Raw genomic sequence first — 25,965 nt, forward strand, 5'->3', positions numbered from 1 at the left:
CAGGGTTCTATGATGTGAGCATGCTAAAGGGTGATCTCTGCTCCCTCCCATGATTGGGTGAAGTTCCTTTTTCATATAAAACGACTCTGGTTGGAAAACACACCTCAATATTCTGCAAAAATAAACATATATTTGAACCCTTGAGGATATGAAGTTCCTCTATTTGCAGGGCGGAGCTGCGGTTGTGGCTTCGAGTTGAGAGAAGTGAGTATTTTGGTCTTGAGTATATAAGGGAATAAACACAGCTACAATAAATGCTGAAGTAGCAGCTGAACTTGTGCACGCACTGATAAACCGCCGCTACGCACAGCATCTTATTCAGACCCCGGTGACCTTCATGTGACCTTCAAGTAAAGGCCCACCATCCGCAGGTACTGAACCCAACTTGCACACTCTGTGAAGCTCTATATGATAGTGATGTAATATCTTTTCTTTAATATTTTTAATGTTAGAGTGTCCTATTGTAATCATCAGATAGCACTTAATAACGCTGTGGAACAACCCTAGAAGGTATTATTCACAAAATGAGACTTAATTGAAATGTTTTATTAGCTAGTGTTAACCAGTATTACTCACAGTAAGGGAGATCATGATAATAAACTGAACAAGAGTTTTGTAACTTATGAATATTAAAGCGGATGTAATTATTTTCCTGAAAACAGCAGACATGAGAATATTACACTTTATTCAAACCAGCAGAATGAACGACACACGGCAGGCGGCCGGATTCTGAAACTAAGAATGAAATGAGTTGTTCAGTTTAACTGTGTTTTTGCTGATTGTGCGTTTTTGTGGATTGTGTGATGATTAGACCTGATGACATCAGCATTATTACAGCAGGGAATAAACACCTGTTTCTTTAAATATAAACTCATGTAGTTTTATGGGGTTTATTGAAGGTCAGTAGAATTGGATTAAAACATACTGTAACATGCCCAAACTGCTGAGACCCGCTGAGATCTCCTGAGATCTTCTAAGATCTGAGATCTGCTGAGATCTTCTGAGACCTACTAAATCCGTATCAGTGCTACTTTCACCCCAAACTGCAGCTGAACCATTTTTACTAATGCACTTATACAATATGATCATATCACACTGTTTATCTTCTGGCGCTAGTCTAATTATTCACTAAACCAGGTAAAGTTATCGACTCTGTCTGGTAGAAGATATTTGTAATTGTTTCTTCTCTCAGGTCAACAAATCATTTTTTTAAGAGTCGAGTCCTGCTCAGTCTTTTTCTTCTTCTTCCTCTTCTTTGTTTTTTTTTTATGTATTTATATATTTATTTATTTGTTTATTTTCAGGCTAATTGACTCATCCACAAGTTTATTCTGGCTGCAGTCCTGCTTTGCAGAATTTTCTCACCTAAAACTTTTTTTTCTTTATGAGATGGATTTCTTATGTAACGCTATTGTGCAATGCACCATGATTATACAGTTCACACACCACCGCCTCTGTTATGGAGAAATAACGACTGTAACACTGTTCTTTCTCTAAATTACTCAAACATGGGTGGATCTAGTTTCATCTTTCTCTCTCTCTCTCTCTCTCTCTCCTCTCTCTCTACCCCCACCTCTCTCTCTCTCTCTCTCTCTCTCTCTCTCTCTCTCTCCTCTCTCTCTCTCTACCCCCACCCTCTCTCTCTCTCTCTCTCTCTCTCTCTCTCTCTCTCTCTCTCTCTCTCTCTCTCTCTCTCTCTCTCTCCTCTCTCTCTCTCTCTCTCTCTCTCTCTCTCTCTCTCTCTCTCTCTCTCTCTCTACCCCCACCTCTCTCTCTCTCTCCTCTCTCTCTCTCTCTCTCTCTCTCTCTCCCTCCACCCCCACCTCTTTCTCTCTGGTGTGTTTTCTCAGTATCTCACCTTCTCACTAGGTTGTGACAGAACATCTGAGATGTTTGAGAATCTCATTGTGATTAAAGTGCAACATTAATGACCTCTTACACAGATTTTCTATTAAACTACAACAATGTAAATAAAATGAAAGATTACAGATGAAGATACTCTGAATTCTATGCAGAAATAAGCCTGATGATGATGATGATGATGATGATAAAGATGATGTATAAAGATGACATCACTGGACTCTTGACTTTCCTGCTGTTGCTATGGGTTTGGATGCAGGTTTTCCAAATCTGAGCACACCTTGTGTGTGTGTGTGTGTGTGTGTGTGTGTGTGTGTGTGTGTGTGTGTGTGTGTGTGTAGGATGATGCACCTGAAGCAGAAGATGCTGTCGTTTCTCCTCTGATACCCTGCTGCTGTTTTTATTAGCTGTGCAGTGAATTTACTTTTTCTGGTGTTTATGTAATATGTCGTTCTCTATCATTCCATTTTTCCTTCCCTTCATCCCTCTCTCTCTCTCTCTCTCTCTCTCTCTCTCTCTCTCTCTCTCTCTCTCTCTCTCTCTCTCTCTCTCTGTATCTTTCTTTCCTCACAAACTCAGTGTGGAAGCAAGTAGCCCACATCATATCGTCATGGAAACAGTATGCGAGTGTTAGCAAGAGGGACTTAGGAACGAGAGAGGAACGAGGGAGGAATGAGAGAGAGAGAGAGAGAGAGAGAGGATGGAGAGGGAGAGGGAGAGGGACAGAGAACAAGTAGGAACTGCATTAGAAAATAAGCAGAGTCTCCAGAGCCGTCTGAAAGGTAGGTAACAGGGCTGTTAGGATGGAAGGTGAAAATAAAGATGGAGAGATGTATCTCAGAGATTAGACGTAGTGCTGTGCAGACGATGTGCAGACGATGTGCAGACGATGCGCAGACGATGTGCAGACGTTGTGCAGACGATGATGTTGCAGTGTGGTGTATTTTGTCCAGGTGACGTGTCTGTGTGAATATAAAACTGGTGTATGTTCTTATCTGCCTGTGTTTACTGGTGTGTTGAATAATAATGATCTTCGCTGTCAGTGTGTTTTGGCATCACACAGTCACTGCGTTTCATAATGTCCTTCATCAGGCGTGCGTGTTTACTCAAATACGACATTCCTGAGAGACGTGTCGCAGGAACCAGCACAGCTTCTGCACACCACACATACAGGTTCATACTGTGATGATGTAACATCATACCTTTTTTTATCCAGTGCACATGTGAATGCATGTGAGTGTTAAAAATGTGCCTTTGGTGATTTGAATAATTGCTCGTGTCTTTAACACGTTCATGAGCAGAAAGATCTTAATCATGTAAAATACATTGAAGTTTCTGTTGTTAAATAGAGAAAGTTAGTGAACATCCACATTCAGGTGAAATCTCTCTCAGTGCCTGGTTCAATTCTGGATATTTTGCATGAATTTGGATCTGAGCTTTACAGAGAAACACATTTATTAAACACGGTGATGTAAATTTATAGATAAATAATCTTCAGTCGTGACAGGATGCAGCCGCTACAGAAACGCCTCCTGCTGCATTCAGTGTGGAAATGAAATGAAAAAATGTGAATGTTATATGACAGGATTTTGATGAAGTTTCCGCTCTTCTGTTCTGCTGCAGTGTTTATCGTCCCCTCGGTTATTACAGTACAGCAGAATGTGAAAATAAATAAATTCAACAAATAAAACCATTTTAATGGAAATGACACAAGAATCTGAGATTATTCTGTTTTTTTTTCTCTTCACATCCTGATTGAACTCTTTCGCTGTTTATTTTTCCTCCGATTGTGCAATAAAATCTCTATAAAATATTTGGATCTGTTTATGTTCTGTGTTTGGATGAACAGGTAACCGTTGCCATGGCGACCGCCCACGTGCGTGTCATAAAGAAATCATCAGCTAAATGTTCCTCTTTTTCTCTTTTTCTTTTAAAGCATCAAAACTATTGGCACCCCATCTAATCTCTTGGCCCTTCAAGCAACTGTTTAATAACTTCTGAGGAATATTTGCTGCACCAGACCAACTCTCACTGCTGCAGGGTGTGGAATTCTCACAATGTCCTCAAAGTCCAAGGAACTGATAGAATCTCTTTTGCTCTAAGAAATAACAGTTCTGACACACTCGTTCCACCTAAAAGGCGAAGTGAAAGTCTGCTGTGGAAGAACTATGGAGCACACGACTTTGTTTTGTCCATCTCAGACTTGGAAAGGCCCGAATGTTTCAACGTTTTCATCTGAGTGGGATGATTCGCTGAACTCCTACCTGCTGGCACCTGATGTGATTAAACCTCCTCCACAATTCCAAGATCCAGAGGAACCATCCCAGGCCACACCTACCAACATCACTGTCAATAGAAGGAGAGATAAAGACGGGACCAGGACAGGAGCCACACAGAAAGAGCGCAGGAGCAGACCTGTCAGTGACATGGAACATCACAGACGTTCATTATCACTTTCCACAGCCATCACCTCTAACCCAGGTGCAACACGACGCCGGTGTGAAAGCTACGCTCTGTCGTACTCCAGCAGCAGCTCTGACGACAGCGGCAGTGACAGCACCTCAGTGAGGAGAGGAGATCCTGATGCAGTTCCTCAGCACAAGCCTCGCAGCATTGTTTTGAGAAAAGCCAAAAGAAAACCGACTCCTCCAACACGGACAGTGTCGCTGCCCAGACTTACAGACGCGAAGCCTGCAGAGCGCAGGACTCAGAGTCTCTACATCCCCAATGATCCTCAGAATGCCATGCTCCTTCCTGATCTTATTCCATTATCTAAACAAGAATCTGCTGACTCTGGGAAGACCACACTCACTCCCGAAGTTCCAAGAGAAGTTCCAGCGAATAACCGGACCCTCTTGAGTCACAGGCCACTAAAAGATCTAAGGTCTAGTGAACCCTGCAAGTCCAGCACAAGCTCATCTGTGGGATTTCCTCTAAATGAACCTGCAAAAGTCCCTCATAATTCTGACTGTAACAATTCTCCTTCATCTTCTCGCTCTTCTCCTTCTCAGCCTTCTATCTCCTCCCCTACTAAACCACCCGGCTCAGCGTCGCCCTCCAGTGGATACTCCAGTCAGTGTGAGACTCCCACTCAGTCCACTGCCATTACAGCCGGTGCCTGCAGGATGCGGCCCAAAGCTTCCAGTGCTGTTTCTAGCCAGCAGGTCCGAAACTCCAGAGCAAGATTATCTCTGCAGTTACCAGAGACACAAGCAGTTACCGTGACTCCAGAACCTTCTATCGTCCTGCCAAAAGTCAACCGGCGTTACTCTGATGCCTCACACTCGAAGCAGAGACTGAGTAACAGCATGATGATGATGCCTGTGGTGACGCAGGAAGACCTGAACAAGGTGCGCTTGCGTTCTGTCAGCAGCACAGACCTCGACACCACAGCTGTCATCGAGGAAGAGAATGAAAGAGATGCAGGATCTGTTGCTGTTCAGAACAGTCCAAAAAACAAACCTCCTGTAGCACCAAAACCCCCTGCGTCTAAATGGCCACCTTGTGCAGTAGCAGTGACTAATTCTAGCACAACTTCTGCTGCAGATCCGACTGTGAGCGATGGCACTTACACACACAGTGGCATTTATTCAACAGTAAACAAAGTTAAGCCCAAGGTTGCTCTTCCATGGAATGCTGATAAAGACCATAAGCAGCTGCCTCAAGAGCATATGAAGGACACGAGTCATTTACAATCGCAGTGTACGGATTATACGTGTCCACCGTCCTTTCAATCTGCTGCTGACATCAAACCAAGTGAACCCCAGAAAAAGAGAAGAGCACCTGCTCCTCCGGTTTCAAAGAGACCCAGTACAGTATATTTACCCTGTGATGGCACGTCTTCACTGGAGAAACACCTCCAGCTTCCTGCAAAGCCAGAGACTTCTCAGTGTGAATACCATGTCACAGTGTACGGACTCATTCCTACTTATTCTCAAGGTGATGAAAAAGTACCACCTGTTGTACCTGGTACGTCACTTCAACGATAAAAAACATTTAAAAGAACAAATATTTTACATTTTTCTTACAAAAGATTTTTTTTTTCTTTTTTTCACACCAGAATATGAATTATATGATAAAGAGGACGGAGAAGTGCCAGAAATCAGCGATCTTCATTTGGTGAACGAAGAAGATGAGGTTTTTCTCCACAAACCTTCTTCTCACACAACAGAGGACCTTTTCACTATTATTCACAGGTAAAGATTACGTTTAACCCACAGCATTTCTCCTCTCACTGAAACCATTAAACATACATTTCTCTTTGCTCTTTCATCATTATTCTGCAGGTCAAAGAGGAAACTTCTGGGTCGTAAAGACTCTTTAGATAACAAGCAAGGTGACTTTGGCACCCACACGCTCACTGGTGTTTCCAAATCTACTTACCAGAACGACAACTTCATGGCTCTTCTGAGAAGGACGAGAAGCGCCAAGGCCGGCTGCGGAAGTCGAATTTCAGCCGCAGAGCTTCTGAGGAGCTCGAAACCCGCCGGTGGTGCCGGCGCGCCTGAGCTGACAGCTTACAAAAAACACAACATGATGCAATCTCACGGCCCGTGAGCATGTCGGTGTCATCCATGATGTTTTGGCTAAATATCACAGTGTCACAGTTCCGCTCGTTTCCGCTTGTGAACAATCTGCTTTGTATAAAAAATACTGCTGCTGTTTGGAATTTTCAGAAATGTAACAGTTTAGAAATTGTTTCATCTTTAAAACTAAAAACTTTCTTTGGAAACTAAAAATTTAAGTTGTGTAAAATGAGTCAAATCTTTGTATTCTGCGTAATGAAAGATCTGGCTTTAAATGGTCTACATGTAGTTATCGTTTATGTTCTATCAGATCTGTTCTTTACAGCCTGAGTGGAATTTTGTGAAACAGCAAAAGTAATGCTGTATATTATTGACTGTTTTCAGAACATATCATACTGTAGATTTATTCACATATTAAATTTTTATCTATACGGGACAATCGTTCGTCTGGTACACAAAATCCAACATTATAACAAAAAAGTTGATTGTGTTGACTGCAGTACAATATAAATAAATAATACACATTGTGACTGATATAAATCTGTTCTAAATAAAAAAATTACATGAACTAGTCATTAGGGACGTGTGATATCTAAACCACAGCCTGCAATAGTAATGAGAAGGAATTAATATAATCTCCAGGTCACTCTGACTAATCTGTGCTGCTGTTATACACCTGATACCCTGAGGGGATTACACACACACACACACACACACACACACACACACATCCTGCACACACTAACACTATTCATAAAGTTAACAGAAAATAAATAGACATCGAGTGTGTTTAATACGTGACGTTTAACTACACGATGGAGGAAACGTGTACTTCTTACATTCCTTCATTCAGCTCGGGTAAGTGTGTGTGTGTGTGTGTGTGTGTGTGTGTGTGTGTGTGTGTATATGTTTAGTTCCTACATACATTTAATCTTCTTTATACTGAGAAATCTATTCACATTTTTACATTATTTATTAATTACTAATTTAAACAAGTCAATAAACTGAACTTTAAAAAAATTAAGTCTTTTTATAGATTTCATAAAAAAAGGAAAAATAGATTTTTTTGAAATAACCCTTTTTGTACTGTATAGAAACCATTACCTATTGAATAATTTGAATCACATTAGAGTTAGAATTAGTTCTTTGCAGACTTTGTTCATTTCTTTATTTTTTTATCATAACTTTACTTTGATCCACGTATGTTAGTTGTATTCGCTGAAAACATGCTTGTAGATGAAGATGCATATAATCATGCACACTTCTTTACAGCATTAAAGGGTTGATGGAAAAGCAGAAGAGCTTGCAGTACAGTTCACCAGGTGTGTTCTCTCAGGTGATGGGACTCTGTGATGTTGCAGATGAACGTGTGGCTGGTCTACGGCATGATCACCGTCACCGCAAAAGAACAAACAATTCTCTCTTCACCACACACATGTTGGCTTCTTTGGTTGTTCCTGGTGAACCTCAGCATCCCGTATACGGTTGAGGCGAACGTATTCAGGGTTGGAGTGTTAGGCCCGTGGTCATGTGACTCCATGTTTTCCAAGGCCATGCCTGGTGTTGCAGCTAAACTTGCTGTGCAGAGGATCAACAGAGATCGTGCGCTGGCCCTGGGTGTTACGTTTGACTACGTCATCCTGGAAGAAGATTGTCAGACTTCGATAGCTCTGAAGGATTTTATGGGTTACTCCACACGCGCCTCAGCGTTCTTAGGGCCCATAAACCCTGGATACTGTGAGGCAGCATCTCTGCTTGCTCGGAACTGGAACAAGGCTCTCTTCTCCTGGTCCTGCGTGAACTACGAATTGGAGAGTTCATGGCGTCACCCGACGTTTTCCCGCACCATCCCCTCTTCTGTCTGGGTGCTGAAGACTGTGGCACATCATTTCCACTGGGCTAACATAGCCATCGTCTCCTCAGCCGACTGCGTGTGGGTGGACACGTCCTACAAGGTTGCCGATGCCTTAAGGAGCTTTGGCTTTCCTGTCAGGATGCTGCTCTCCACGAGCAATGATCCTGCCAGTATACGTAGCTCTCTCTCCACCATCAGGAAGATGAAGGAGCTTCGCAGTAAGTGCTAATGAACCTGATCGTGACCAAACCAAACCCTATGTAACACATAGTAGTGCAGTGAGCAGCAGATGATCGTCTTTTAAAGTCCTTTGAAAGTCTAAATATAACACTAATTCCAAACGCTGTGTAAAATGTAAATATAAACACAATCATTTGCAAATCTCATAAATCCATAATTTGTTTGTGATAGAACATAGAAAACATTTCGAATGCTTAAACTGAGAATATGTACCATATTATTTTAAATTAGATGGCTGCAACACGTCTCAAAACATTTGGGACGGGGCAACAAGTGTCTGGAAAAAGTAAATTAAAATTAAACAGAAGGAGAAACATTGTGCAACTAATGAGGTTGCACATTTGGAAAGGCTCCATCAATGCTGAACTCTATTTACAGGTTTTAGAGCAACAAATGCTTCCATCCAGAAAAGGTTTTTTTATCGAAGGACTTGCATATTTGAGCAAAACAATGCTAACTGCATACTGCAATACAATAGCATGACTTCATAGTAGAAGAGTCCATGTGGTGAACTGGCCCGTCTGCAGTCTAAACCTTTCACTATTTGAAAACATTTGGTGCATCAGGAAACAAAAAATACAACAAAGAAAACTCAGAACTGTTGAGCAGCTAGAATCCTGTATCACACACATATGGGTCAATATTCCTCTCCCAAAACATCAGCAACTGGTCTTCTCAGTTCCCAGATATTTTTGGACAAAAAAAAAGCGATGCTGCACAGTAGGAAACATGGTCCTGTCCCATCATTTTTGAGATGTGATCCAGCCATCAAATTTAAAATGACCTTATATTTTCCTTGAAATAGTAAATCTTTTCAGGTTTAACATTTTGAGATTTGCAAATGATTGCATTTTTATTTACATTTTGCACAGTGTCCAAACGTTTTGGAACTGGGTTGTAAAATGTAAAGGTCAAATTAATTTGTAAATATAATTAAGAAAGAGAACAATTATTCAGACACCAGTAAATATAGTATAAATACATCACACTCTCACTGCCAGTCCTAAGAAACATAGGAAATGATCATGTCTATCACTAATAAAGCTCTTGTTCCTACACAGTGGTGATCCTCTGTATGCACTCTGTCTTGATCGGTGGAAAAACCCAGAAGCTCCTGCTGGAAATGGCCCTGGACATGCACTTGACCGATGGCTCGGTGGTGTTTGTGCCGTATGATACGCTGCTTTACAGCCTTCCGTACAAACAAGTGACTCATCAGGCTCTGTACAACAACAGCAAGCTGAGACTGGCCTACGACTCTGTGCTCACTGTTACTATGGACTCAGAGGAGGATTCGTTCTACAAAGCCTTCCAGGATGCCATCAGGTCTAAAGAGGTTCCTGCAAACATTAAACCTCATGAGGTATAACACCTGGAAATGCTCAGATATGTTCCTCCCAGTTAAATATTCCAAATAATCTGGTGTCTTTGTAAACAGAGCTTCTCACTTCAGACCATGCTGCTGCAGGAAAACACTGCACATCAGGGTGATGACTGTCTCACACTCTGTCCTGCAGCAGGTTCTTACACCACAGCAAATTCCCCAAAACTAGATATCCAAAGTTAATTCCGTTGTGCTTTATTTATATTTAATGTTTTGGATTTTTAATGTGATGTGAGCGGGTTCCTTTAGTCCCTTACATTATAGCAGCTATAACACTTTATTCTCTCTGTAACATTTCATGTTTTTGTGAAATCTTCAAACACTTCCTGACTGTTACAAAGCCCTGACACTGGAGACTCCTTCTTTACAATTATAAATAAATGTCTCCTTTTTATAAACTTCTCTAAATCAATGACTAATAACCCTTTCTCTAATAAAATCAATTTCCACGTCCCTGTGAATGAGCAGCCATGAAAACAGTAACACAATAAAACACAAGCGTTTTAATATAAACGTGTGATTTACGTTACAGCAGAAACGACTGTGTTACAGAAAAGCATTACACTGTTCTATGGTGGAAATGAATTCACTCAGTTATTAAAGTATATTCCAGATGTTCTTCATTGTTCTAGAGATGCACGAGGAACATTAAGACATGGTATGTTTCCCCTGTAGGTGTCTCCTCTCTTTGGCACAATTTACACTACCATCATCTTCATGGCCAATGCTCTACAGGATGTGCGTGATTCTGCATCGTGGCTTTCAGGGGTGAATTTAGCTCGTCACACAGGAAATATGGTGCTCCAAGGTTTCAGTCAGAAGATTCGCACTAACAGCTCTGGAGTGAGTCTTGTAGACTACATAGTTCTAGATACAGATGGACATTCCTGGGAACTGCATCCGACTCACAGTGTGAACCTCCAGACCAACGTTGTTCACTTCCTTGGGAGACCGATCCACTTCCCTGGAGGTGTTCAGCCCAAAGCTGACTCCAGGTGTTGGTTCACACCTGGGGGACCTCTGTGTACCAGAGGTAGGTCTGAGTTTGTGTTCAGTTCAGATGGTCGTGTTAGTTTACTGATTAGAATAGAATTTGGAAAATTTAACAGATTTGCTCCCAATCCTTTCTCCTGCCCCAGGAGTCGACCCGCTTATCCTGTTCGAGGTGTTCATGTCAGCACTTTTTCTAATACTTCTCATAACTAGTCTTGGATATTGTACACGGTAAGTATACATTAAGCTTTAATTAATACATTATTTCTTTTCTGCTCATTTTCTGCTCAGTGTTGAGTAAATATTTACTTTCTGCTTCCTGATTATTTAAAATGCAGACGTCGCCTCAATCAAATTAGAATGGTTCGAGGTCCCAACAAGATCCTCCTCACGCTAGATGATGTGACCTTCATCAATCCCTCTCTCAGTAATAAGGTCAGTAAAGAGGTCAGTAATGAGGTCGGTAATGAGGTCAGTAATTTGGTGTAATGAGGTCAGTAATTTGGTGTAATGAGGTCAGTAATGAGGTCAGTAATTTGGTGTAATGAGGTCAGTAATTTGGTCAGTAATTTGGTGTAATGAGGTCATTATTGAGGTCAGTAATTTGGTCAGTAATGAGGTCAGTAATGAGGTCAGTAATTTGGTGTAATGAGGTCAGTAATTTTGTCAGTAATTTTGTCAGTAATGAGGTCAGTAATGAGGTCAGTAATTTGGTCAGTAATTTGGTGTAATGAGGTCAGTAATGAGGTCAGTAATTTGGTATAATGAGGTCAGTAATGAGGTCAGTAATTTGGTCAGTAATTTGGTCAGTAATTTGGTGTAATGAGGTCAGTAATTTGGTGTAATGAGGTCAGTAATGAGGTCAGTAATGAGGTCAGTAATTTGGTCAGTAATTTGGTGTAATGAGGTCAGTAGTTTGGTCAGTAATTTGGTCAGTAATGAGGTCAGTAATTTGGTCAGTAATGAGGTCAGTAATTTGGTCAGTAGTTTGGTCAGTAATGAGGTCAGTAACGAGGTCAGTAATTTGGTCAGTAATGAGGTCAGTAATTTGGTCAGTAATTTGGTCAGTAATGATGTTATTTAAATAAAAAGGCAGACAGGAGTGAATAGTACTCAGATTCGACACGTCTTTTTTAGGATCACGTTTGTACGTATGAGTAATGATTTGTATAATTATACAAATGAATGAATCTGATGTAGAAAGTGAGTACAGATGATGGTAAAGGAGAGACAGAGAGATGTTTATCAGAAGAGGACAGCAGAATGAATTCACACATCTCCATCTCGAACACTACTGAACCCAGCTATGAAAACTCCAATGTGGTCATATTTGAGGTACAAAACTTTTTTTATTTCAGGCTTAATTGTTTTTATTGATTTGGGCTGGAGATTTTATCTTCATGGTTTTTTGACGCTCTGTACAGGGGGATTGGGCGTGGCTGAAGCGGCTGCCGTCTGGACACTTTCGATCAATAAATCCAAAAACTAGCGATGTATTCGAACTGGTAAATTTCTTACTGATTACTTTATTAACTTATGATAATAATAATAATAATAATAATAATAATAATAATAATATTAATAATAATAGGGAATAATATGGAAGATGGAAGTGGTTAAGATGTTGGAATTCTGATCGGAAGGTCATGAGTTTACATTACAGCATCAACATGTTGCTACTGCTGGGCCCTTGAGCAAGGCCCCAAACTGTCACTGTTCAGTGTAAAAAATGAGATGATTGTGAGTTGTTGTGGATGAGGGCTTCTGCTGTAAATGTAAATATGCCTTTGAAATATTCTGTTTTGCAAACAGATGAAAGATATCCGTCATGAGAACCTAAATCCATTCCTGGGCTTCTTTCATGACTGCGGGATCTTCGCCATCGTAACTGAGTTCTGCTCTCGCGGAAGTTTGGAGGATTTGCTTAAAAATGAAGATGTGAAACTCGACTGGATGTTTAAGTCTTCGCTTCTCCTGGACCTTATCAAGGTGATCAGAAGAGAAGATTATGTGAAACTGTTGAAAAGATGATCATTGTTTCAGAATGATTAATTATTTATTGTGAAGCAGCAGCAGATTTCGGTGTTTTAGGACATTAATGATGAGGAACTCGACTCATTCTGCAGACTTCTATCTAATGAATTTTTAGAGAAACTCTGTTGTGGTGTTGAGATTCAACACCACAATGTCTTCCAGAGTAAAGTCTCACATCTCCTTTTAAATTATTTCAACTCACAAAAACCCAGAAAGACCTGAAACTAACCCAAACATTTAGTAGTGAACCATGAACATCTGCTGTGTGGAGAACATTCACTCCATAATCCCCATTTCACTTTTACACATACACAAACATTTACAACATAAGCGTTTAGATCGTGTGTATTATTTCAGTATAAAATAAATGTTGAGGAAAGATTTGCTGAACCCGTGGCTCTGCATCATGTGGAATCCATACAACAAAAATTATTATTATTATTATTATTATTATTATTATTATTATTATTATTATTGAACATTATGATACACAGAGTATTGAATAAAACACAATTGAATACCAAATTCATAAAAAGATTAAAAAGAATTGAGCATGTGGTTGTGTAACTGTTTGTCAGGGTATGAAGTATCTTCACCACAGAAGTGTGTGTCACGGCCGGCTCAAGTCCCGTAACTGCGTTGTGGATGGACGTTTTGTACTGAAAGTTACTGACTACGGTTACAATGAAGTTCTCCATGCTCAGAAGTTCCCCTACACAGAAGCTAAAGCAGAAGGTGAGTGGTGTTTTTAGTATAAATAAATATAAATCAGATCAGGACTCATCATTTAAACCCTGAACCAATAAACATATATCACATAAACACTGCAAACACACAGTAAACTATTAGACCACAGCACAGGACCTGTCATGGCTATTTGAGTGTGTGTGTTGACATGTTGCAGTAGATGCAGTAGATGATTATGTGGAGGTTACACACAGATCTTTTGCAGTAGTTGTGTTTGTGTCGGCATCTCCTCGCAGACCTGCTGTGGACCGCTCCTGAACACCTGCGTTCTCCATACCCTGGACACTTTAGTACTTATGAAGGTGACGTCTACAGCTTCTCCATCATTGTACAGGAGGTGGTGCTGAGAGGACCTCCATTCTTCATGCTCCATGTTCCTGCTGAAGGTGAGACTCATCATCATGAAGAAATCCTTACTTACCTTTACTAATGAAAATAAAAACACTAATAACAAGTATATTTATTTTATTTATGTACTTGGAGGATTCTATAATAACAGAAACAGAGCATGGAAACACCATAAGCTGGAGTTGAAACGTGACTGGTGTCTGTTTGTAGGAGAAAATAATAATTTGATTTGTTTTATAATGTGGAAGTGGATCTTTGAAGTAATTTGAAAGATATTTGGTGAAATAAAATAACAGGTTCCTCAGAAGTTCTACTGATGTTCTACTGATCTGTATATTTGGATGTTATGGAAGGTTTGAATCCATACTGGTTTCTTCTCTTTACAGAACTCATTCAGAAGATTAAGAAGCCTCCTCCTCTGTGCAGGCCTGTGGTTTCTCCTGACTTCGCTCCCATGGAGTGCATTCAGCTCATTAAACAGTGCTGGAATGAACAGCCGGAGAGAAGACCTGCGTTTGATGAGATCTTCGAACAGGTGAGGTTCTGCTTTACTCATCAAAGACTAATCAGGAGAATCAACACAATCTTTTTGAATTCAACTCAAACAGGTGTGGAAAAGTGAAGAATTGCGAAATCCAAGCAGATACTAGTCAGAGTTACAGTCAGAGTTACAGTCAGAGTTACAGGCAGAGTTACAGTCAGAGTTACAGTCAGAGTTACAGTCAGTCAGAGTTACAGTCAGAGTTACAGTCAGTGTCAGAGTCAGAGTTACATTCAGAGTTACAGTCACAGTTACAGTCAGAGTTACAGTCAGTCAGAGTTACAGTCACAGTTACAGTCAGAGTTACAGTCAGTCAGAGTTACAGTCACAGTTACAGTCACAGTTACAGTCAGTCAGAGTTACAGTCAGAGTTACAGTCAGAGTTATAGTCAGTCACAGTTACAGTCAGAGTTACAGTCAGTCAGAGTTACAGTCAGAGTCAGAGTTACATTCAGGGTTACAGTCAGAGTTACAGTCAGAGTTACAGTCAGTCACAGTTACAGTCAGAGTTACAGTCAGAGTCAGAGTTACATTCAGGGTTACAGTCAGAGTTACAGTCAGAGTTACAGTCAGTCACAGTTACAGTCAGAGTTACAGTCAGAGTCAGAGTTACATTCAGGGTTACAGTCAGAGTTACAGTCAGTCAGAGTTACAGTCAGAGTTACAGTCAGAGTTACAGTCAGTCAGAGTTACAGTCAGAGTCAGAGTTACATTCAGGGTTACAGTCAGAGTTACAGTCAGTCACAGTTACAGTCACAGTTACAGTCACAGTTACAGTCAGTCAGAGTTACAGTCAGAGTTACAGTCAGAGTTATAGTCAGTCACAGTTACAGTCAGAGTTACAGTCAGTCAGAGTTACAGTCAGAGTCAGAGTTACATTCAGGGTTACAGTCAGAGTTACAGTCAGAGTTACAGTCAGTCACAGTTACAGTCAGAGTTACAGTCAGAGTCAGAGTTACATTCAGGGTTACAGTCAGAGTTACAGTCAGAGTTACAGTCAGTCACAGTTACAGTCAGAGTTACAGTCAGAGTCAGAGTTACATTCAGGGTTACAGTCAGAGTTACAGTCAGTCAGAGTTACAGTCAGAGTTACAGTCAGAGTTACAGTCAGTCAGAGTTACAGTCAGAGTCAGAGTTACATTCAGGGTTACAGTCAGAGTTACAGTCAGTCAGAGTTACAGTCAGAGTTACAGTCAGAGTTACAGTCAGAGTTACAGTCAGAGTTACAGTCAGTGTCAGAGTCAGAGTTAGAGTCAGAGTAACAGTCAGAGTTACAGTCAGTCAGAGTAACAGTCAGAGTTACAGTCAGTCAGAGTTACAGTGAGAGTCAGAGTTGGAGTCAGATTTAATTTCAGAGTCAGTCCTGTGGTAAAGAGTTTTGTTTGTAAAGAGTTCTGTTTGTGTCCTCAGTTTAGGAACATCAACAAGGGGAAGAAGACAAACATTATAGACTCCATGTTGCGAATGCTGGAGCAATATTCTTCTAACCTTGAGGAGCTCATCCGTGAGAGAACAGAGGAGCTGGAAATTGAAAAGCAGAAAACAGAGAAACTGCTAACGCAGATGCTTCCTCCGTAAGTGTTACACATTTGTCTCACTCCACACACAATTCTTCCACACACACCGATAGTTTTCCTCTGTAACACACGAGCGCTGTTTCCTGACACGTGCAGGTCTGTAGCTGAGGTTCTGAAAGTCGGCGGCACTGTGGAACCCGAGTACTTCGATAACGTCACGTTGTACTTCAGCGACATTGTGGGCTTCACCACCATCTCTGCCAACAGTGAGCCCATTGAAGTGGTGGACCTGCTCAATGATCTGTACACCTTATTTGATGCTATTATTGGTAACCATGATGTTTACAAGGTACAAACACATGATTATAATATAATATTAAACAGAAAGATTCAAACTCATGAACCAAACTGCACATTTATATCAGAAACGATCATAAAATTCTACACTTTAGTTCTCTGATAAAGTAGTTTAGTTTGTTTACAGTGAGTAGTGTTGGTTGAGGAATCATCCTCCACAGCAGATTACTTCTGTAATTAGATTACCTGTGAGATGTGTGTGGTGTAAATGAGCTGTGAGGAACTCGCATAGTCTCATTCAAATATACAATAGTGTGTCAAAGTTTTATACAAAATGGTGTGAAGTAAAAACGCTTTTTTTAAATAAAAGTGTTAATAATTTCTTTTTATTTATTAACAAAATAGAAAGTTAAAGAACAGTAGAGAAGCCAAATTATACAAATTTACCTACAAAACAACAGCAGCTACACTCACACACAGCTTTTGAAGGGCCTCAGAAGGTAGTTTGTTCCAAACATTTTAGAGATCTTTTGTGAATAGAGGTTCCTCAAATCCTTCTGTCTCTTCATATAATCCCAGACAGACTCAATGACGTTGAGATCAAGACTCTGTGGAGGCCAAAATGATCACTTCCAGGACTCCTTGTTCTTCTCTACGCTGAAGATAGTTCTTAATCACGTTGGTTGTATGTTTGGGGTCGTTGTCCTGCAGAATAAATGAATTAGAATAAATTTGGGCCAAGCAGTTGCTTCCCTGATGTTTCTGCATGATGGAGAAGTATCTCATTTCTCGGCATTGAGGACACCATTAATCATGACCACATCTCCAATCTCCGATCTCCATCTGCAGAAATTCAGCTGGGAACCTGCAGGAAACCTACACCATGCTTCACTGTTACCTGCAGACACTCAGTATTGTGCCTCCTGCTACAGCAGATATTTCAGATTTTACTCAACAACCCTGAGAGAACCTGCTGTCATTTTTCTGCCCCCAGTTCCTCTGGTTTCATGCAGAGACACTTTGCCTTGTTTATATTTCAGAGGTTAAGCTTTTTGGTTGCAATTCTTCTATGATCACTTCTGGCCAGACTTCTCAAGACAGTAGATGGGTGTGCCTGGGTTCCACTGGTTTCCTCCAGATCTAGGGACATGGAAGCTCAGTGGTTAAGGCTCTGGGTTACTGATCAGAAGGTCAGCGGTTCAAGCCCTGGGATTGCCAAACTGCCACTCTTGGGCCCTTGAGCAAGGCCCTTAACCCTCTGTGCTCCATGGGCGACCCTGCGCTCTGACCTGAGCTTCTGAGCAAGCTGGGATATGTGAAAAACTATTTTCACTGTGATGTAAACTATATGTGACAAATAAAGGCTGTTCCATTCTATCTTCACTGATGGCTTTGCTGGACATCTTCTGATGTTAAAGGGAATTAATTAAGCATCATGTCTTTTTTATCTGCATTAAGTTTCCTTGGTGGACCACTGCATCTTCGCTCCTCAAGATCAACTGCTTCTTTGTGTTTCTTTAAAAGAGCTTAAAGAGAGCTTTGAGATCTTTCCTGTGAGAGACCCTGCTGATGCAGTAGAACTACCTTGTTTCTTGTTGCTGTGCTCAGTTTTGCCATGTTGTAGGACCTGTGACATGAAACTGTCTTCCACAAACTCACCGTGATAGCAGAGTTTGGCTCCCAGGTTGAAGCTCCCACACAGTTGTTTCTGTTTCTCTTCATCACTGGGTTTCAGCCTACAGATTTTTTTTACTATTTTTTTACATTACTAGAGACTCAAAGCACTTTTGTACATCGCTCTGGATAAGGGCGTCTGCTAAATGCCACAAATGTAAATGTAAATGTACAGATGAAACTGATGATCATCAGCACCTGCTTGGTAGAATTGGTGAATCTGATCTGAATCTGATTCTACAAAATCCCTGATCCCTGCAAGTGTAACGATGTTGGTTTAAATCCAGACAGTGGTCAAACTAAATCTGGATTTGATTGTCTTCTGCTCACTCACTCTGCATTTAGTAAATTGATATAAAATATATATTTTTTAAAGCATTCCCACGGTAAATAATTTCTTCACACCTGCCTAAAACCTTTACACAATACTGTGTATAATCTTTATGTTAATGATTTATTATGTATGTAAAATCCCTACTAAAACTTCAAGGTGACCTCTGACCTCCAGGTGGAAACGATTGGAGATGCGTACATGGTGGCGTCTGGAGTTCCAGTTCCTAACGCTAACCGTCACACTGCTGAGATCGCCAACATGGCCCTAGACATCCTGAGTGCTATAGGAACCTTTAAGATGAGACACATGCCTGATGTTCCAGTACGCATTAGAATCGGACTGCACACGGGTCAGTAACCTGCAGCACCTTCACCCTCAGTGTGGAACAGAAGATCTCAAACACAGCAAAGGCCTCGGCTTACAGATCAGGAAATTATGTAGAAACATGTCTACTTCACGTGTGTGTGTGTGTGTGTGTGTGTGTGTGTGTGTGTGTGTGTGTGTGTGTGTTTCAGGCCCATGTGTAGCAGGAGTTGTTGGCCTCACCATGCCTCGTTATTGTTTGTTTGGGAACACAGTGAACATTGCCTCCAGAATGGAGTCCACCGGCATGCGTGAGTGAGATGAATAAATCAAAACCACACGACTGGCAGGAAGTGAAAGTGCTACGATGTTTGTGTTTTAACGCAGGGTTTCATCACAGCAAAGAACAGCGCAATGTGTACAAACGGATATTTCAGTTAGTTGCAAATGAGCTGTGGGAAAAGATCTGATATAAGACCTGCAGTGTGAATGATTGCAGAAGTGAATAGAAAGAATGAATGTGCAAAAGAACAAAATAAATAAAAAACTGGGTTCTGCAGGTCCAGTGTTCACAAATCTTCTGGTTAAAGATCAGAACAAAAAAATCTGATTCAAAATGTAAATGAAACATCACTAATATAAATACAGAAAAATCATCTGAAAATATAATGTTAAAGTTGAATTAAATCGTAACCTGAGTTAATTAGAAGTGTACAGGGGAGTGTTTCTAAACGTTTCGAGGAAAATATGTACAGTAATAATGGAGTACATTAATTCCAGTGATGAGTCGTAACACTGTTGTCTACAGCGTACCGCATCCACACCAGTTACACCACCGTAAAGATCCTTCTTGAGCTGAAGGAAGGATACCAGGTCCAGGTCCGTGGAAAAACTGAACTAAAGGTAAACATAAATTGTGTATATTTATATTTATATTGCAGTAAGTCGAGTTTCATATCCAGATCCAGAGCAGCAGCAACACTGCAGTAAAACACAGAATCAGGATTTCAAAGACAAAAATAATCTGAATTACGCAAATGATGAAAAAAAACCCTCTGATTTGATTAAACTGAAAGCAGGACAAGTTAATATCGACATTTTTCAGTGATTTCAAAAGAAATCATTTTACCAGAAGGTTTAATTTTTTTTCCCCAGAATCTTCCTGTCTGGTTCAGGAAACCTCAGAAAGTTCAGATGTTAAAAGTTCAGTAATCCCCCGCTTTAGCGCGGTTGGGATCTGGCGCCCCGCTTCAGCGTGGAATTGCATTTACCACATCACTAATCAGTTTGGCTGATTTTCACGATCTCTCAGAGACCAAAACACTTATAGGGAATTGTTTTTATGGAGTTTTATGTTAAAATAAATAATGTATTAATAAAAATATAATTATATAAAATGTATAAATTATAATTATAAAACGAAGTAAAATCTTAATACAGCACAGTACTGTATACATTAAATAGCATTTTTGGGGTGGCGTCTGTTTATCGCGGTTTTTGATTATTGTGGTTTTTGTTGATCGCGGGCCGTTTGGGAACGTAACACCGTGATAAACGGGGAATTACTGTTTTTTTATTCAAATTCTCACTGATTTTAATTCTGCATCTGTACTTTACATTGTCTTAACCATTGCTACTGTTTTTAGTCCGTTACACCTCCATTACATGCTGTTCTTCATTCTTCTGTTGCTCAATTGTTCTCTTTCTTTTTTTTCTTCTCCCCGTATTCTTTTCTTCTTTATATTTTATATTTATAGGCTGTACTTAATGCACGATTTCCGAGCGGCCGGTCGGGTTTTCATTTCACTGCAAGCTGTTTCCAGCATATAATTATTTTTGTGACAAATAAAAATCTTGAATCTGAAATGAACTACTCCTGACTCTCACAGGGGAAAGGGATGGAGGAAACCTACTGGCTTGTGGGTAAAGATGGATTCACTAAACCGCTTCCTGTTCCTCCTGAACTCAAGTCAGGGTAGGTTTATTCATCACAGTTGTTTTAGGGGGAGCTGTCTTTGTTCCTGGAGGTAAAGACCCTGTGATGCTCAGGGCACTGAAACGTTTCCACGAGATGCTGTGAGCTGTAGACAATACACATTAAAATGAAGTTTTGGTGAGACTGGAAGCCTCCAGGTTTGAAGCTGGTTGCCCCTTTCCCCATCCCTGTGATGTGTTTGGCGTGTTTATCTTGCCTCTTTAATATATCTTTCAGACAAATGGCCCACGGCTTGCAGATGGAGGAAATCGCTCGATTCAAACAGAAGAAAGCTGAAGCCCAGTTAGCCAAGAAGAAATGAGGTAGTGTTGCTCATCCAGTGCTGGACCTCGAACCACCTCAGCCCTGTTCCTGACCGAAACTCATTTACTATTAAAATCATTTCATGTTTCTGTTGTGGTTTTGATGTTAATGTCTCTAAATTATACAGAACAGTGAAGAGCAAAGAGCATTTTTATAAAACACTTTATCAAACAGAAATAATAAATCAGGGGGTTTTTCATGAAGCAGATCTGATGAACACCTCAGCTGTAGGTGAGATGATGGAGGGTTTGTCTCGTGTCTGCAGAAAGGATTTATTTTATGTGTATTTTTATATATTTATATTTATGGCGTTTGGCAGATGCCAAAGTTACCCAAAGTTACTTACATTAATCTCATTCATATGACTGAGCAGTTATGGGCTTAAGGGTCTTGCTCAGGGGCCAAGGAGTGGCAGCTTGGTGTCACTGGGATTTTAACTCAAGACCTTCATATCTAAAGTCCAATCTCTTAACCAATAAGCTACTACTTCTCCCTCCCCCACCACCTGTATTGTTTATTCACTTCTGGTGAAGGTGGATGATATTGTGATTTGTGGTGAGAGTAGTGAGCAGGTGGAGAAGATCCTGGAGAGGTGGAGGTACACGCTGGAGAGAAGGAGAATGAAAGTCAGTAGGAGTAAGTCAGAGTACATGTGTGTGAATGAGAGGGAGGGCAGTGGAGGAGTGCAGTTGCAGGGAGAAGAGGTGGAGAAGGTGGAGGAGTTCAGGTACCTGGGGTCAACAGTGCAGAGTAATGGAGAGTGTGTTAGAGAAGTGAAGAAAAGAGTGCAGGCAGGGTGGAGTGGGTGGAGAAGAGTGATAGCAGGAGTTATTAGTGATAGAAGAGTATCTGTGAGAGTGAAAGGGAAAGTTTATAGGACTGTGGTGAGACCTGAGATGTTGTATGGATTAGAGACAGTGGCATTTAGTAAAAGACAGGAGGTGGAGCTGGAGGTAGCAGAGCTGAAGATGTTGAGATGTTTGTTGGGAGAGACGACGATGGACAGGATTAGAAATGAGTTTATTAGAGGGACAGCGCATGTAAGACGTTTTGGAGACAAGGTGAGGGAGGTGAGATTTAGATGGTTTGGACATGTGCAGAGGAGGGACATGGGGTATATCAGTAGGGGAATGCTGAGGATGGAGACACCAGGAAGGAGGAAAAGAGGAAGACCAAGGAGGAGGTTTATGGATGTGGTGAGGGAAGACATGCAGGTAGTTGGTTTGAAAGAGGCAGATGTAGAGGACAGTGGGGTATGGAGACGGATGATCCGCTGTGGAGACTCCTAATGGGAGAAGATGAAAGAAGAAGAAGAAAAAGAAAAAGAATAGAATGGAAAAATGGAGTAAAACACCATCACTTGGATATTGTAGCTGTGTGATATCACATGTAAGGCAAAGTTAAAACTGTTTCACCTCCTTTTCTAAAGTGTTTGTGTTAAATGACTAATCTACACCCTAGACCCTGACAGGTCTCCTGAGGAACCAGCAGAATGGTGGGTTTTGAGAGATGTTCTGAACTGATGTTGCTCATTGCTGTGTTGCAGGTCAGAGATGGTGCGTGACTTTAAGCAGCTGCTGCAGAAAGCAGTGAGGAAGATTTTGGTTGTGAGACACGTGGCTCAGCTGCCTAATGTGGACTTCACTGAGGAAAACGTTGTGATCCACCATCATTAACAGCTCTACTGTGATGGACATTAAGAGAACTGGACCACAACAGCAGTCTGTAGAAGTGAAGAGGACTAGTTATTCCTCGGCTCATTGATGTTGCAGAAACGTTTAACGAGCATTTTCCTCCCAGCATTTTCACTTCATCCCACAAAACCAGACAACGAGAAGGAGAACACATGGGTTATACCATCCAGCTGAAGAAGCAACTCTCTAACTTCAGTGTGAAATCTATGAAGCTTTTCTTAATCGCAAGTCTGATTCTTTTAACTGCCCCTTTTTCTCCCAGTGTGCAGGAATGGTCCAGTGTGTACTTAAGAAGGAAAAGGTACGTCTGAGAGGAGAAAGGTGAAGTGCTTGTGGCACCTGGAGATTATCAGATACTTCAGTAAGCGGCTCTTAAAATGAATCTGACTGTAATGTTTATAAATAGCAGAGGATCAGACTGTGTTCTCCCACAGTACCCTGGTGCAGAAACAGCTTCAGGACAAGATCACCCTGAACCCTGTGCTGGAAAAATGAAAATATTTACTTATAGTTTAAGTTCTAAACCAGAACAATGATTGAGATTCATTAGAGTCCATTATATTTTATAATTCCAACATGTAGTCGTTTTCTTTTAAAACAATGAAAAAAGTTGAATGTATGCAATATTTATATCTCAGTTTTTTCTTCATCTTGTCCTCACTGATCTTTACTGAACCTTTACTGAACACCTGTAGGTGTCATGATGTGTAATGAAGAGCTGTAATCATTTTCATTTTTATTACTATGGATTTAAATAAACGGACAGCACAGTGATGAACTCGCAGCTTCAGGGTTTCATCCTGATCTTCAGTTTCCTTTCTCAGATTTAGACTCTGAACACAATAAACCAAATAAAAATAAATATTTTAGGAAACAATTAAAAAGTACAGATATGTGAATAATATACATGTTTTAATTTTCTTTACTCCTGTGGTGTCATTTATTCTGTTTATTGTCACTGAGGGTGAAACAGACGAAGTTTAACTTGAACTCCCAACACAACTGTTATTAATGATGCAGTACACAGACACTCACCCAACAAACAAACAAACAAACAAACAAACAAACAAATAAATAAAGAAGTAAATAAATAAGTAGAGCTGAAGATGTTGAGATGTTCGTTGGGAGTTACGACGATGGACAGGATTAGAAATGAGTTTATTAGAGGGACAGTGCATGTGGGACGTTTTGGAGACAAGGTGAGGGAGGTGAGATTGAGATGGTTTGGACATGTGCAGAGGAGGGACATGGGGTATATCAGTAGGAGAATGCTGAGGATGGAGACACCAGGAAGGAGGAAAAGAGGAAGACCAAGGAGGAGGTTTATGGATGTGGTGAGGGAAGACATGCAGGTAGTTGGTGTGAAAGAGACCGATGTAGAGGACAGAGGGGTATGGAGACAGATGGTCTGCTGTGGCGCCCCCTAATGGCAGAAGCTAAAAGAAGAAGAAAAAGATTTTAGTCTTATTAGTGTAATCAGTGTTTGTGAGGTAAAGGAGCAGATCTGGAGGGAGCATGGATATGGAGTGTTTGGTGAACTGTTATATTTGGATGCTGTCGTCTCCTCACTCTCACACGTTCACTCAGGTTTGTTGATGGTGGTGTGGTGGGTCGTCTCTTATCCCAGAGATCCTCATGTCTGTGTTTCCTTCTGCTTCTCCCTTTTAGTTCTGCTGCCAGAGTGAATCTCACCAGAGTCCAAACTGCACAGTGACATTAACTTTCATACACCAATCAGGAGACTTAATAATCCATATCCTTCTCTTCCTGTCACCCTCTTCTCTCTCTCTCTCTCTCTCTCTCTCTCTCTCTCTCTCTCTCTCTCTCTCTCTCTCTCTCTCTCTCTCTCTCTCTCTCTCTCTCTCTCTCTCTCTCTCTCTCTCTCTCTCTCTCTCTCTCTCTCTCTCTCTCTCTCTCTCTCTCTCTCTCTCTCTCTCTCTCTCTCTCTCTCTCTCTTCCTTCTCTCTCTCTCTCTCTCTCTCTCTCTCTCTCTCTCTCTCTCTCTCTCTCTCTCTTCTCTTCTCTCTCTCTCTCTCTCTCTCTCTCTCTTCTCTCTCTCTTCTCTCTTCTCTCTCTCTCTCTCTCTCTTCCTCTTTCCTCTCTCTCTCTCTCTCTCTCTTCCTTCTCTCTCTCTCTTCTCTCTCTCTCTCTCTCTTCTGTCTCTCTCTCTCTCTCTCTCTCTCTCTCTGTCTCTCTCTCTCTCTCTCTCCTCTCTCTCTCTCTTCTTTCTCTTCTCGCTCTCTCTCTTTCTCGCTCTCTCTTCCTCTGTCTTTCTCTCCCACTTCATCCTGGTCTGCCTCTGGATGATGTTCTCTTCATTTGGAGGCGACTCTGTGCAGCCTCCTTGGGTGTTTCCATGAAACTCCGGAGTAAGATCAGGAGCTTTGAGGATTTGGACTGTAGTTAATATCAACAGTCTGCTACACTGACTCAGGACTACAGTTTGCTCTGATCTCCATCACTGCACCTCAACATCATTTATCGGTGGAACCCAGATGAGGATGAGGTTCCCTCTTGAGTCTGGTTCCTCTCAAGGTTTCTTCCTTCTGCATCTCAGGGAGTTTTTCCTTCACCACAGTCTCCACCGACTTGTTCATCAGGGACAAACTTACACTTATAAAGAACTTCATTTTTATCACCACATTATCTGTGTAAAGCTGCTCTGAGACCATGTTCATTATTAAAAGTGCAACACAAATAAACATGAAATTAATTGAATTAGTGATCAGTGTGATCAGTGTGATCAGTGTTATTAGTGTTATTAGTGTGATCAGTGTGATCAGTGTTATTAGTGTTATTAGTGTGATCAGTGTGATCAGTGTTATTAGTGTGATCAGTGTTATTAGTGTGATCAGTGTGATCAGTGTTATTAGTGTGATCAGTGTGATCAGTGTTATTAGTGTTATTAGTGTTATTAGTGTGATCAGTGTTATTAGTGTGATCAGTGTTATTAGTGTTATTAGTGTTATTAGTGTTATTAGTGTGATCAGTGTGATCAGTGTTATTAGTGTGATCAGTGTGATCAGTGTTATTAGTGTGATCAGTGTGATCAGTGTTATTAGTGTTATTAGTGTTATTAGTGTGATCAGTGTTATTAGTGTGATCAGTGTTATTAGTGTTATTAGTGTTATTAGTGTTATTAGTGTTATTAGTGTGATCAGTGTTATTAGTGTGATCAGTGTTATTAGTGTTATTAGTGTTATTAGTGTTATTAGTGTGATCAGTGTTATTAGTGTGATCAGTGTTATTAGTGTTATTAGTGTTATTAGTGTTATTAGTGTGATCAGTGTTATTAGTGTTATTAGTGTTATTAGTGTGA

General features: G+C 40.7%; 2 protein-coding genes across 4 annotated transcripts; both read left to right on the plus strand.

Annotated features, from left to right (window-relative positions):
* Positions 1-246: 246 nt before the first annotated feature.
* si:ch73-362m14.2 (NHS-like protein 2) lies at positions 247-6,900 on the plus strand. Of its 3 annotated transcripts, none has more exons than XM_046868182.1 (4): positions 247-371; positions 3,797-5,829; positions 5,921-6,056; positions 6,147-6,900. In XM_046868182.1, the coding sequence occupies exons 2-4, from the start codon at positions 4,029-4,031 to the stop codon at positions 6,415-6,417; spliced, it is 2,208 nt and encodes a 735-aa protein (XP_046724138.1). In that variant the 5' UTR covers positions 247-371; positions 3,797-4,028; the 3' UTR covers positions 6,418-6,900. The 3 variants fall into 3 exon arrangements, with proteins under 3 accessions (XP_046724138.1, XP_046724139.1, XP_046724140.1); XM_046868183.1 differs by lacking the exon at positions 247-371 and adding an exon at positions 2,422-2,642; XM_046868184.1 differs by lacking the exon at positions 247-371 and adding an exon at positions 2,662-2,813.
* A 188-nt stretch (positions 6,901-7,088) lies between these two features.
* Positions 7,089-23,421, plus strand: LOC124398136 (retinal guanylyl cyclase 2-like). Its single transcript, XM_046868181.1, has 20 exons — positions 7,089-7,244; positions 7,659-8,459; positions 9,543-9,844; positions 10,541-10,898; positions 11,005-11,089; positions 11,197-11,293; positions 12,059-12,193; positions 12,283-12,363; positions 12,671-12,847; positions 13,471-13,627; positions 13,876-14,025; positions 14,374-14,522; positions 15,939-16,102; positions 16,202-16,394; positions 18,525-18,699; positions 18,866-18,964; positions 19,462-19,556; positions 20,543-20,628; positions 20,866-20,951; positions 22,499-23,421. Exons 2-19 carry the CDS (start codon positions 7,739-7,741, stop codon positions 20,948-20,950), a joined length of 3,309 nt encoding a protein of 1,102 aa, XP_046724137.1. The 5' UTR covers positions 7,089-7,244; positions 7,659-7,738; the 3' UTR covers position 20,951; positions 22,499-23,421.
* The last annotated feature ends 2,544 nt before the right edge of the window (positions 23,422-25,965 follow it).

This window comes from Silurus meridionalis, chromosome 15 (assembly GCF_014805685.1).
Source record: "Silurus meridionalis isolate SWU-2019-XX chromosome 15, ASM1480568v1, whole genome shotgun sequence".
Lineage (NCBI taxonomy): Eukaryota > Metazoa > Chordata > Actinopteri > Siluriformes > Siluridae > Silurus > Silurus meridionalis.